Source organism: Haplochromis burtoni, unplaced genomic scaffold (assembly GCF_018398535.1).
Source record: "Haplochromis burtoni strain Fernald_Lab_line unplaced genomic scaffold, NCSU_Asbu1 Contig_61, whole genome shotgun sequence".
NCBI classification, from domain to species: Eukaryota; Metazoa; Chordata; class Actinopteri; order Cichliformes; family Cichlidae; genus Haplochromis; species Haplochromis burtoni.
In genome coordinates, this window is record NW_024582422.1 from 1,280,910 (window position 1) to 1,295,717 (window position 14,808).

General features: G+C 42.5%; 1 protein-coding gene across 4 annotated transcripts in view; it reads right to left on the minus strand.

Annotated features, from left to right (window-relative positions):
* Positions 1–12,394, minus strand: part of nhsa (Nance-Horan syndrome a (congenital cataracts and dental anomalies)) — a 67,264-nt gene extending 54,870 nt beyond the window's left edge. For 2 of the 4 annotated variants that reach the window (XM_005923005.3, XM_005923006.3), the window contains exon 1: positions 11,912–12,394. In XM_005923005.3, the coding sequence (XP_005923067.1) occupies positions 11,912–12,191 (280 nt within the window). In that variant the 5' untranslated portion in view covers positions 12,192–12,394. Of the gene's footprint in view, positions 1–9,662 lie in introns of all 4 variants that reach the window. The other 2 variants (XM_042221142.1, XM_042221141.1) reach the window with 2 other exon arrangements.
* Positions 12,395–14,808: the final 2,414 nt, after the last annotated feature.

Here is a 14,808-nt window from a genome sequence, read left to right on the forward strand (position 1 = left end):
TCTATCTATCTATCTATCTATCTATCCATCCATCCATCCATCCATCCATCCATCCATCCATCCATCCATCCATCCATCCATCCATCCATCTGCTATTGATGCCTGCTATGCTCTCTTGCTGCTGCTCTGTCTGCCTTCTACATATGCAGATATGAGCATGGAAGGTCAGGAAGCTCCCAGATTCATGCTGCCAAATATTACTGCAGTTATAAATAATAATTTTCTTTTGTCTGGGTTGTTTGAGGTGTACCCATATACAGGATGCAGAGCCATGTGAAGTAATCAAACACAGAGTAAAACCAGACAAACTGACAAGGACAAAGGGAAACACTGACTATACACATGCAGAAGGATGAAAATGAGATACAAGTGAAACAGAAAGTAAACAAAAAAATAATTAACTAACACAAAACCTTGACAGAAGTGGTGTAACTGAATTAAAACTCAAGTAACAAAGCTCCTCTGCTGTAGATGGTGTGAGCGGTATGAAGATAGAAAGTAGAAAAAGCCCCAACAGCCCTACAGCAGTTTCGATGGAGGTTATAAATCTGGGTTTGCGTCAAATATAATTTCACTTTATTCCACCAATCCCCACTTCCCAGAGTGCTGAACACTTAGGTGTTATCCCTCCACTTAGCTGCTGATGAACTGTGCCATTTCTTGTGTGTACAGTATACAAAGCAGTAGTTTGTTATGGTAGACTTACACAGCTCCACACAAGCTCTGGACAGACATAATGCCGGGGTGTGTGAGAATCTAAACAGGTGGAGTCTGTGGATTTACCTATTGTGCAGAAACAACAGTACGACATTTCTTTCAACACATGTTTCCAGAGCTCAGATATCAGTGGAAGTTCCCTCTGAACTCCCCAGTGAGCTCTTCAGGCTGGTAACTGGGAATTTCCTTCAGGATGAGAATCAATTTCTTGGAAATATGTCAGAAATAAGCTAGAATATCCCATTTTCTCTTAATTACATAGATAACGGTAAGAACTGACAGTGGAAGTTTGAGGTGTTATGAGATCAGTAACAATGGTCACAATAAACCTCAAAGGATTTCCTTGGAAATCTAAAGAACTCTGTTTCTCTTTCAGTCTGAGTCACAGGATGCTTGATTACTCCAGTTTGACTCCAGTGTAGGTCTGCAGTCAACACTGAGTCTGGAGCCCCTCATTTAAAAAAACTCACTGTGGAGTGATTTATACACAAGTGCTGAAAAGCTGCATTAAATATTAAACCAAGCACATTTACTGCGAGTACAAAGCGTGTATTTTCAGGGTTGATTGGTGGTCAGTAAATGTTTAATTCAGAAAACTGAAAAGCAGAACATAATGGAGAACAGGTCATCCATTTTTATGGCACTGCACTTTTTTGCTGCTATAGCAGGATGGTCTCTTCCCAGTGGGGCTGCTGGGAGCGGAACTGGCTGAATCCCAAAAAAAGAAACTAGGATACTGAAAAGAGGGACAGTGATAGAGAGAGACTCTGAGAGCTCAGAGAAAGCTTGCAGTCAGAAGGGAAGAACAAAGTATAAAAAAAAAAGCCGGAGGCAGTGGACAGGCTCCGAAATTACTGGCGAAAATAAAAGATTAATCGGGATGGCGAGGAAATGTCCCAGACGAGGAGGGTAAGAAGAAGAAGGGAGGAACAAAAGCTGAAGGAGGGTGAATTTATGTGCTTCACGGCACAATGAGCTGGTTAGTGAAGAGTCATCCTGACCTGTCCAGTGTTATCTGAGGCATTAAACCTCGACTCGTCCGAACAAACGGAAATCCGTGTTTTTCCTAAAACAAGAAATAATCCCCAGAAGACTGCAGGAATAAATAAAGGAATGAGTTTAGACAGTGACATGGTGTTGAAGTGTCAAGAGGCAGACCAACAAAACCTCTGTATCCAGGTCAGTTTGTTCAAAAACACTCCAGCGGCCTCTTGTATCACCAAAAGTGCAAATCAGTGTGACGGGAGAAAGCCCAGAGGAGGGAACAAGCACAGCAGGGGGCAGATAAGACCGCGGAGAAAGAGTTGGACTCTGAAATGACAGAAGTCAAATGAGAGGAGCAGAGGGAGGTTCATGAGATCGCTTGGAGAAGGTTTTTTCTTCAGCAGTACCTCCTTTTGTGTATTTTCTTGTCGTTTTTAACCATTTGATTGATAAAAGTGGCGTCGTCTGCCTGAAAAATCTGACAAAAACACAATAGTTAAACATTAAAGTTATGATGAGATCACACAGGGAGAAAGCTATAAGAATGTAAGCAACACACTGTCTCCTCCCACACGATGAACAAACTCAGTGTGACCTTTGCTGATTTGCTTACTTAAAAAGCGTCGCTGAATTATGTGACAATGTTGCTAAGTTTGCGAGGTCGACATGAACCGAAGCACCATTATCACTGCTGTGAGAGGGACGGCAGGCTGTCAAGCAGAGATGGTAAACAATGTCACATTTTTAGAGCGCATTAGACCTTGGTGAACTGAAACATTGATAAAATCATGTAAATGATCACTGAGAGACAAAGTTACAGGCAACAGAATATCTGTTTTTTCAGAGAGAGTTTCTATAATATGATGATGATATGGGACGATTTAGTCACTGAGTTTCAAAAAGAAATCAAATACTTTGCCTGACTGCTTTTAATCTTTAAATACATTTGTATTTTCTCTGGGTTTTACCAGCACGTGGCAGGATGTAATGCACTGTTACCAGTCAAATGTCATTAAACAACAAAAACAGACTAAGTATGTACAACTTCCTGCTGGGAGTCAGACCGGTAAGGCCTGTGTGGTGTGTGAGATTAGATGCTACTGCACAAACAAGGGAAACATGCAAAGCCAAAGAAAGACGGCCACGGCTGTCAAAAACTCTCACGGACAAATCTAGCACTGCAACCACGGGAGCGCTTTGGGGTCAGAAAAGTTTCTAAAATCGACCTAAAATCAACCTCCATCCATTAAATTCGCTTCCGCTTATCCTTTTTCAGGTTCGCGGGGGGGGCTGGAGCCTATCCCAGCTGTCTTAGAGCAAGAGGCAGGGTATGCTCTGGACAGGTCGCCAGTCTGTCACAGGGCTAAAGCTAAAATCAACCTAAAATCTGAATCTCAGTGTAAGACATATGTCTGCGTGTGTTTGCTTGTTTCTCTGGCCACAAACTCCAACTACACGATCAGGATTGGAGCAGCCAAACTTGGCAGAAGCGTACATCTTTGCCCCCTGATGGGTCTTATCTTTGTTAGATGTTATGATTGCCTAGTTATAGTTGCCTAGTAACCACCTATCAAAGAGCCAAAATTACCTGTTTTTTGCCTTTATGCACCTAGAACACCTTATAAAAGCATTGTATCGTTTTATTTTCACAGCCAACAGCAGAAATAGGCCAAAGAATACTGTAATTGAAAACAAACATCTTAAATACATGGAGAAATCCAAAGCTTGAGCACCTAAACAGCCATTCTAATATAGGAAAGACACCTAAAACCCTCAATGTCACAGCTTCTGCTTCTGAGGACAAAGGAAGCAGATAAAAATAGACCTAAAGTGACGGGCTTAACGTTTACACACACCCACATATCCAACAGGTGCCTTCTGTTTTAGCATCACTCGGGTGATGGTGCGGTGATTGATGAAAAGGCTCTTTCATCTTTAAAAGACTCAACCTGGCTGATCCGTGCGCTTGTATACAGAGGCAGGGTGAGGGAAGTTCACATTCCAGTCAAAGCCCAGTCTAAACACCTGCATGGCAAAGACTGCTGAACAATCACACGTGTTTCCTGCCTGTTAAAAAGCCACTCTGTCAGTTTCAACTTACATTGCTCCAGATTTTTCCAGCGTTTAGTAACGTTGCACGAGTTTCTTTATAGTCATGACGCACAGTTGTGGTCAAGGATCACTTATAGAGTAAAATTCACTGCAGTCTATAATGTTGTGTTGGTAAAAAGTCTTTGAAATATAATTGCAAGCATGCACTTAATTTAAATCTCTCCATATTTTTTACATGTATGACTCACCATCAGTGTTTAAGATCCTTTATCTTTAACTTCCTACTAATCTCTAACAGCCGACAGCGGGCCGGCTATTCATGTGGACTTCAGAAGAATTCCACTTGACTTTTTATCTTTTTTTTTGCCTGCAAAGATCCAACTTCTCTTATGAATAATACCATTGCATAATATTTAAATGTGTCTTGGTGCCGGTGGTGATCTGAGAGGAAGGGAAAAGCAGGGTGGGATATAAAGTCATTTAAAGGCAGTCTGAGTTAGGGAATCAGCACAGGTGCCCTGAAAGGCTTCTTGTAAGACAAAGGCCAGCCGACAATGGTTTTACAGCCCTGCGAGCTGTCAATATTTCTCCAGGTTGCCACGGAAAAGAATGTGGTGCGACGTCGTAAATGCATGCTGCAGTAAAGTTAGTCTAACCTGCACAGACGTGTATATTTGATCTTTGGAGGAAATGTTGTAGTTTCAGCTGCAGTACAGGATAACAGATGCGTGTGGATAGACGTTTGGGCAGATGTTGTGGAAGAAATCTTCCAGTTTTGTCTGTTGGCGACGCTCCTGGATGCACTAACTGGAGCGCTATAAGGTGCTGAGAGATAACAGCCATGTTTTAAAGACTTCACATTGGGAGATTGGAAGGGCGACATGTTGCAAGTCACAGGTTAATTTATAACAAAAAATAAAGCAGTTAGAGAAAATGTCACAATGTGGGTAAGCCCAGAATCATGATTAACATCTGATTACTTGCCGTGCCCTACGGAGGTCATGTTAGCCATAAAACGACAGGCACTGTACTGAAATCTGAGTCAACTTACAGGACCTGGAGGAAGTAAAAGACAAAAAAGCAGCCATGAGTAACAACCAGGACGAATGACTTTGTTTACTTTATTGATCTGACAGTTTAATTAGACCAGGCCCAGGACTGGGTTTTGTCGGCCTGGCGACCTGTGGCTATTCAGCCTCATGTCAAACGGTAAATCCACTTTAATTGGCCGGTCAAGTCTTTAGAGGGCGAGTGATAAGCAAGATGGAGGCGGCTGTGTTTGCTCTTTTGTGTTTTGATGGGCTGTGATTGGAGGGGGTTGGAAGGTCAGCGGGCTTTTAAGGTCAGGGGGTGGGTGGGTGGCTCCCCCTGCCACCAGTGAATTGGAGAATTTTATTCATTAACTGTCTGTGTGGTAGAGACGCTCACATACACCTCAGGGCAGAGAGACGCGTTATCATGATGCTTGATTTCTGCTCTAAGCAAAACCTTTCACCAACAACAAACCAACGGTTCACTTTCTCTGGAGGAACCTGAGCCTATTCACCTGAAAATATACAAAAGACCAGCAGAGGGATTTTAGCAGACAGCCTGAGGAGCACTTGCACTCATGGAGGGTCCCACCGCAGGAATGCAATGTGTAATAACTAACACGTTTCACTCAATCAAAGCAATGAAAAGCCTTAACCATAATTTTAGCGAAACGCCTCCTTTCATAAACAAACAGAGCCTCCAGCTTCTCCCCCTTTCTCCCCTAATGACACCAGCTATCCAGGCCAATTTAGGGAGCATGTGTGGGGTGCAAGGTCTCAGAAGTGCAAGGGAGCGCTGTGGTTTCCTGGTCACTGGCTTTTTGGGAATGGTTGACTTGACAGAACGGTTCAGCAGAAACCACTTCAATCGCAGGCCAGGCAACCCACCCGGGGCTGAGGTGCTGAGACGCACACGTGGTTAATGAGGCCTCGTGAACGGGAAGCCTTCAGTTCAGTTTGGTGCAAAGACTCAACTTTAAATATAGAACACAAAACCAAACAACGAGTTTGGTCCAGCTTGATCAGCTAAGAACTGTTTTTTAATAATCTGCTCCATAAAAATGCAAAGTCATGGAGATGAATATAAACCGCAAAGGAAGTCGAAAGAAATGACATCAGCTATATGACAGTTGAATGAAAACAACAAGCCTCAGCATCAAGGCTGTCTCGGCCTTCTCTGTGTCTGTCTGGGAAGAGGAGGAAAGGGGGGGATGGTGCAAGAATGAGTGAGCAAAGTCTTTGAAAATCTGCTCTATAATTAGCTGGGCTACTATATCAATGGAAGGTTGTCTGGACCTGCAGAAATATGCATTCTGATAATGAAAGGGAAAAGAGAAGCGGAGAGTCGAAAAGCAGTGATGTATTTCCTCTCTGTGTCTTTCTCCCTCTCTGTTCCACCACTACATAAACTAATCTCAGTTACTTGACAAATAAAAACAGAATCACATTAGAGGACGCTACCGATAATATCTGATTTTCCTCACTGACAAAACATTTCCTTCCTACGTTATCTGAAGCTCTGTGATGAATTCCACCATTGACAAATATTGAATTTGGATGGACTCGTCAGCGCTGCCTCACTTAGTAAATCAAAGTCGCAGTAATGGCTCAACTGGATCAATTAAATGCATAAGAGAACGCTGTCGGCAGAATAATGTGGGTTATCGGTCTGAGCTGCTTCAGCGGAGTTTAAAGCACCGAGGGGACACGCTACTACCATCCACAGAACTTCTATTACAGGCTTGCAGAGCTGCACGACAGTCACATAGATGAAGTGGAAGACTGGAGTGAAGTCCACAGGCAGGACGGTTCGGAACGTTCGTCATGGGCAGTTTAGGCAGGAGAAAAGCTCCTCTGAAAGTGATGAACTGCTCTCGTCTTAAATGTTACATAAAATGCAGTGTTTGTGTGTCAGAGAAAGTACTGCGTGACCTGATTTGTGTCATTTCAAACACGTTTGATGACTTCTTTGACAGATACAAATGTAGTAAATGTGTCTTCTGCACACTTTGTCTTATCTTAAAGATAAGGTGTTGGTTCTGGTTGACCGTGGAATTGCAAGCCATTTTACTGCATTATTCCAGTAACTATGCCCAGGAAAATGGCACAATTTTAAATGTACACAGCGATCGTGGCTCAAGAGTTGGGTGTTCGTCTTGTAATCGGAAGGTTGCCAGTTTGAGCCCCGGCTCGGACAGTCTCGGTCGTTGTGTCCTTGGGCAAGACACTTCACCTACCGCCTACTGGTGATGGCCAGAGGGGCCGATGGTGCGATATGGCAGCCTCGCCTCTGTCAGCCAGGGCAGCTGTGGCTACAACTGTAGCTTGCCTTCACCAGTGTATGAATGTGAGAGTGAATGAATAGTGGTATTGTAAAGCGCTTTGAGGGGTCCCGAAAAGCGCTATATAAATGCAATCCATCATTACTATCATTATATCACGCCCCCTTCTATTTTTCATGAATGCCAATATACATATACATAAAAAAGCCAAAAAAAGGCCAAATCGTTAGATGACAGTTCAGGTTTTTCTGTCAGAGTTTTTAAGTCGTTGGTTGACTCCTGCCAGTCTAAAGTGTCAAGCTCCATGTTTTTTTGTTAATACCAAAGCTAAAACCATTAACTGTTAGCTAATGTATCGTTTTAGGCTACAGTTTCTAGTTTTTACCTAAATAAAAAGATCTTTAAAAGCATCACGGCAGTTGAAAACATAAAATCAAGAACCAGGGAAACGTTACAACCGAATAGTGTATTTCTAGTTCCACTGATGTCCAGTAAAGTGAATGAGGTCAAGTGATATTCGCTGCTTTCGGTGCTGTATGTTGACAAAACTATTGGTCATACCTCATAATCTTTGAATTCAGGTGTTTTCAGTCCCATTTCTACACCCAACAGATGCCTTTACAAACATCTGTAAAAGAATGGGTCATTCTAAAGAGCTCACTGAAGTCAACAGTGCAGTGGTTAGGCCTGATTTAGACTTGTGCAGAGAATCTTTGAATAGAATATGACGTAACCATATGTAAGTGGGAAACAGGCATTTATGCTCATGCTGGTGCAGTACATGTTAATTACCATATGGTCATGCCCCGGTGTTTTATATGAAGTGCCATCCAACTTGACAAAAATAAAATGCTAGGACTTTTCCCCCTCCTGGGTCTCCATTCTTTGTTGTCGACAGTTTTTCCCAGAGGTAAACATACTCGTCCCTCTAGTTTTTCCACTTCTTTGTACATTCCTTCACGTCCATTCTAACAGTTTAACCAATTTCCCTTTAGGAATTTGTTGACATTTGTGAATCCCTGCATTGATGCTAAGATTGTTATTTCTTATATCGAGACAATGACTCATAAATTCAAACACTGCCAAAAATGCACAGCAGGAATCAATGCCGCTGCTCAGGCCAGTCAAAATAGTTGCAACCTGATGTGTAGTTACATTTCACAGATGCACATCAGGTTAAGTCATTACTAGTGAAACATACGTCAGGTATAACAGTATTCCACCAATGCAACAAGTCAGTTAGTGAAATTTCTTCCCTTCTAGATATTCCAAGATCAACTCTTTAATGGTATAATTGTGACGTGAACCTCACATGAACATCTGTACAAAAACTGTGCACTGGGAGCTTCACTGCATGGGTTTCCATGACTGTGTGCAGAGGTGCACATATGTTTGGTCTGTGCCATAACAGTGCTAAATGCACAATTAAGAATTAGAGCTATAACAGGTAGATTGCTCTACACAAATCCAATGCATCATTAAATTGTACTCAACAACCACGACTGTCACAGCATCCAGGTTTAACAACTTGGCAGAAATCACGCAGTCCCTCCTTTGCTCTTAGCAAAAACGATTTGCTTGCAAGCAGCTGAAGCTACAAATTAAAACCAGACAGCTTCCAGTAGTAAAAATCTGTCCCTTCCCGACAGACGCTCTATATTCATATGCCGATATCTCTTTATAGAGCTTATGATCCGATGTGAACTAATGCCAGCTCATTGGTATTACTTCTGTTGTTTGAAGCCTTTCGTCAGCATTTTACGGCGTTACTGAAGGTTTATATTGTAATACTACAACCAGTAACAAGTCTTATCACTTTCAACTGCAGTCACAAGATTATCAGGTAAGACTCTGCACACAGTTTGCACACGAAGGTCTTGCAGTGGATTTAGGGAGTTCAGATCTCGTGCTGGAGTTCTGCTCAGTTTGTCTCTGTGCTGCTCTGAGTCTGCTCTGTTCCTCCTTTATTCTGGATTTATTCTTCTGCAGTCTCTGGCGTGGTTTGTACAAGGAATGTGGTGAACTGCCAGCCATGCGCTCTTGGACCAGAAAAGCCAGAGGGCCACTTGCCGCCACAACTATTACAGCGCTTCATTCGTACTGAGCCAGTGTAACCTAAAACCCAGCAGAGTCCTCTAACATGAGACTACACGGAGGAGCTCTGATGGCAGTTCAGCTCACTGATGGGGTGTCACAGGAGAACTGTTCAAACACAGGACTTATATGACTTGTATGTGTTTGCGTGTGTCCAAGAAAGAATACCAAAAAGAAATGACAGATTTTTACTTTACAGAGGCAATGCACAAGAAATCAATGAGAGTGAGAGCATCAATTTCAGTGTTTAAAGACAGATTTGCTAAAATGTAAAGTACAGTACAGCACCTATACAGCTGGTGTAGCTGATAAAGAATCAAAGCAATCAAAGTAAAAGTGAAAGAGATGCACAGCATTCCCAGCAAAAAAGGACTCGTTTGACCCAAATGTGTCAGCATCTCAGCCTGGATTTAAAAACATGCCTGCATGCAAATATTACCACAGCGAGCTGCAATATTAAAGCAGCAGGCTGCTAACGTGGCACAGCAGAGCAATACCTTACCAACAGGTTAGCATCTGATCCTGCATGATTCACTATTGGCGAATGAATCTACATTGCGTCCTCCACCTCCAGCAGTCGTCCTGTGGTCAAGTCACAGCCACATCATGAAAGCCACCCCACCCCCCCCCCGCAGTGCCTACTGAGCTATCTGTGCTCCATTTACACCAATTGTCATTCAGATAGGGCAGGGTACTGCTGTTTATGGCTACCCGTGACACACATTAATATGAAAAGCATAATTAAGAGCAATTAGGCTTTTCTAGGGAAGGGGGTTAGCTAGAAACACAGCATGCAAAATCTGTTGTGGCGTTTCATCCAGTAATATTACTTGCATGTATTACTTGTATGTAACAACAGTAAATGTTTAAAATGGGGATAGAAGGAGCTTGAATTAAGAGAGGATTGCGATCACTTGAAAGGGGTAGCTACCATCACCGTTGCTTTTGACTTACAACTTCAAGATAACCCATGAACGAGAGACTCCTACTGATCATGTGCAGCTTATTGTGACTGAATCATACAAAACAAGCCACAAAAAACTACACACATCTGTTGATTAAAAGAAATCTCCGAAGAAATCTTAAAGTTTATATTGAGTTTAAGAGGGGTCAGCAGATATCCATCCTGCACATAAATACCTTAAGGCAAAGTAACCCATTCACAGACCTCAGGAAGCAGGTTCTGCATGGGGAACATGCGAGGACTTGCTGAACGTAAACTAAAAGAGGGGGGGTAAATGCACTGGGGTATATCCAGGCTGCAGAAACTGTTCTGGGGATGGATAATTGTGGGATGTGGACAGAAGAGAGAGGGGTATGCAGGTTCTCTAAGTGCTTACTTGAGAGGGGTGTCATTTTAAACACACACACATACACACACACACTTATCAAAACACATCACCCCCGAGTCACTCAGGGAAGGGAGATTAAAGGAGCGAGGGGATGGCCACATGCTGTGTTATCAGGCTAATGAATGCTTTCTGGTGGCCAAGCAAAGTTTTACATATGAAGAAGGGCAAGTGTGAATAACATGTTTAATCTTAACACGCCAAGAAGTCAGCTCAGGGCAAGAAGTCTTTCTGTTTTTACAAATAACAGCAGCCCACACCGACACTCACCGGAGCTTTTACTTGCCAGAAGGTTACCGTAGTGAGAAGGACGGAGGAAAAAAGACCTGCTTGCTTCTTTAATTCATTCACGGTTAAAGTGAATTATGTTGGAGCTTGATCACACATGGGTGAAAGTAAAAGGGCCAGAGACAGGGGCATCATAATCCTCAAACTTCCTCATATCGGTATTATGGCAAATAACTTTAGGGATGAGCCTTTTCCTCACATATCACAGCTCCATATCCTCCATGTAACATACACCAAGACTGCCATGATTCTGATGGTCTTGAAAGGGGAGATGACCAAAAATGATCAAACTGAATTTTTCCTGCTCAAAACGAGCCTTTGGGGGATGACTGCACAGGTAAGCAGGACTAGTCTATAGTAGTTAAAGCACACCTGTTGCCTTAGTTACCAGGACTCTTTTAGCTCTTTAAGAAAGAAACATTATGGTAAAATGGGTTAAATTAAGCCCAACAAAATACAGATTAAAAACCTTTTTATTTTCTTTTGGTAGAAGGTCAAAATTCTCTACTTGAATGAAAAACATTCATGCATAAGTTTGAGCTCATTAACAGTGGTATCCTTTTTTAAAAATTCAAATCTCCTCTTTCATTGATGCACACATGTTCTCTTTAATCATAGCATATTTAAGTGGTTATATATATATTTATTAGAGGTCACTAAAGAGCCGCATATGGTTATGATCTGTCAGGTTTTAATGTAGTTGTTAAATCTGTGGCTCTTTTATGTCAGCAAAGAAAATGCTGATGGAGAGAGTCATTGCTTGGGTGAGTTATAGCAAATTAATAGCCGGATTTAAGTGGCTCATAGTTTGAGGCTGGGACAGCCAAACTGTCACACACCCATCGGCGTGGGAAGACAGCACAGGTCTCTCTGGAAGATATATAAAAAATAAAGTTATTAAATGACCTTTGAGCCACTTTGTTACAGCTTGGGCTGGTTTTGAGCTACTGTAGCAGCAATAACACAACTTTTATTTAAATCTGCGTCATTTTTTTGGAATAAACGTCACTGATGGAAAATAAAAACGGTGCCTCCTCGTGCAGCTGTCTCCCAGAGCCGCGCGCTCGCAGGCAGCTCGGGTATAAGCAGATACTCAGAGCGGGTCGGTACTCACGCACTGCCTCCTGTTTGGGGTCCAGCTCGGAGCAGGTCTGTTGAAGTTGGCCGATCCTGCCCTGGAGCCCCCGGACCCGCTGGTTGGTGGTTGTGAGCTCGTTTTCCAGCTCCTGGAATATGGAGTAGGCATGTTTGGCCAGGTCCGACAGCTGCCGCAAGGTCCGAGATAGAGCCACATTACTGATGGAGACCAGATCCTCGAAAACCAGACCCTCCTCGTTTGGGACTTGATACCTGCACAGTAACTGGGGTTCCACTATTCTTTTGGCAAATGGCATATTGTTGTGGAGCGGGAAATAAATCCAAGAAAAGTCACCCAGGAGTGAGAAGAAAGTTGCTGTGCCCCCTCGGCCCCCGATCCAGTTTGACTGAACTCAGCTGCTGCTGCCGCTGGTGCCCCCCATCCTTTCATTTGTTAGAGAGGACTGTTGTGCTCCTCGCCGCTGCGCCGGGTCATCTGCTGCCCTAATGCTGGTGTGTTTTTCGCTGTTACGAAGTAAAAGAGGTGGTTTTTAAAAAGAAGCATGTGGGAAGTCCCGGAGTGGAGTTCCGGGGATGAGTGGATCCGGACTCCGCCTGCTTCAACCCTGTAAACACTCCACAGCAAACGCTTCAGATGCATTGGAGGCATAGCAGAACGAACACTACAGAATATTAAAAGAGCAATTAATTAAAAGGCCATATTTTTAAATTATTCTTATTATTCTTCTAAAGTTGTTCTTTTTTAGAAAAAGCATGGATGTTGGTTTTCTTTGCGTTTTGGGGATGCACAGTGAACAGGAACACTTAACTCCCTGCAGTCTGGTGGATTTCCTGCACCAGTTTATGCTATAGCATGAACCTCATGTCTTTGTTTACGTAAAGAAAAACACAGAAATCAGTGACTGGGTAACATTAACTGGACTGTAATGCAGTGAGGCTCTGGGGCATGATGCATTACTTTCAGGGAATGTTATTTGTATAGCCCAGTATCATCTGTAATGGTTCAAAGGTCCTCACAGGCATACAAAATATATTAAAAGCAGGGAAAAGACAAGCAAACAGGCAAACATATATGAAAAATACAAAGTATTACTGAGGAAAATGTGCATCTGCTTTGCATCTAAATCTGATAAAACCTGTGGTTAGTAAAATGTTTTTACAAAAGTGCCACTACTTGCTCAAATTAAATCCATACAGGTTATTTGCAGTTAAAAGTCCTTAACAGATGGCCCATAAGCTGTTAATAAGACAAAAGGAAAATGCAGTCAAATAAAAAAAGAGGAAGGAAAGAGAAAACTAAGTTAAGAAGGTTAACGAAGTGTCTTTAAATGTGTTTGGAAAAAACATCGCGCAAACAGTTGCTTGCTTTAAAGGAAAATATGCTAAACTGGGAGACAAAGAAGGGATTTAATTATTGGGGTAATATATTAAAATGTCAAAGGTCTCACACATGTGCACCTCAGCAGCTACTGAGATTAACTGAAAACAAAAATGTTAGTTATCATTTCCTTAAGATTAGTTAAGAAACTTCTGAATTTATTTCGAGAATTATTTTGAGACAAAGTCCTGATGTCTGACCTCCTCCTTGTTTTTCTTTCTGGCTTTAGGAACCTGCCTCCACCTGCAAAGCATCAGAGGAGGGAAGGACACACATGAAGGAGAGAAGGAGACACTTCATGTCATTGTTTTTATTTTGATTTTAGTTTACCATACAATATTCAGCAGCGGTATCTACGGTTAGGGTTTAATAAAAGCTTTGGCAATATTCAAGTTAAACACATCACATGTATCACGTGTCATAGAGAGGGTGTTTGCTAACTAGATGTTGGGGACATTCAGCGCATTCATGCCAACCATTATGTTTTTTAGCTTTTGAGTTCTTGAGACTGCATTTGAGCTCCAAAGTGGCTGATGTGCAGTCCTCTATGCCATTCAGCTACGTCTCTGACAAGGCAGATGTCTTGGACTGCAGCTTTCTCCTCGCTCTGCTCAGTTCTCCACCTGCTGCATGTCCTGGTTGATGTGGCCCTGCAGCCAGCAGCAGATCTCACCCAACAAGATGTACCGCTGCCAACTGCAGTCCAACACACTGGAGCTGGAATACAATACCAGCCTGATCAGCATGCAGGTAACGAAACAGAAGGTGGGATGGGCTGTGTATCCGAGTGCTAAAAATGATGCATTTGTTTCAATGTTTCACAAGAAGCTCAAACAACACAAACATATTAACACAAAGTAAGTCATGTTGGTTTTTTTTCTTTAGTTCTAGTCTTAAAGTAAATCCAGAGTTTTAAAATCTCTTAAATCTAACTTAAGCTTCAGGAAGTCTGTTGAAAAAAAAGAAGACTTGATTTAGTTTATTTGCTATAGGGATATCCAGCACATTTCCTTCATTCACTCTTGCGCAGTAAAACAACAATAATTCAGCTTTCACGTTGTCATACCCCTGTGTAGGTTAATCTTCACTTTTAACTCTGTTTGCAGACCTGACAGCCTTAGCCGAGCTTCATTCACATTTGCTGAATGAGTGTTTAGTTAAATCCCACCAGCTGACGGGGCCAGAATCGACAGCTCCAAAGCCTTTCCTGTGGCCTAGCTAATGTCCACACCAGAAGTGCAACCTTTGCAAAGCCCAGCCGCGGACAAAGGCGGGACGAGAGAAGCTCCGTATGTCGTCATCTTTGAGTAATGATGCTGGAACAAAAGGCCGAACTTGAACAGACAAAAGCTGGTAATCTTTGTTGTGAGAAGAGTCAGCTTTAACTTGAAGTGAGCAGGGGTGATATGGACACAGTTTACTTACCGTGAACTGAGAAAAACGTGCTCTCCACGTCCACAGATCACAACATTAAAAAGCGCTGACAGGTGGAGTGAGTTATAATATTTTTACAACCTTGGCGTATCTTTTGTGAA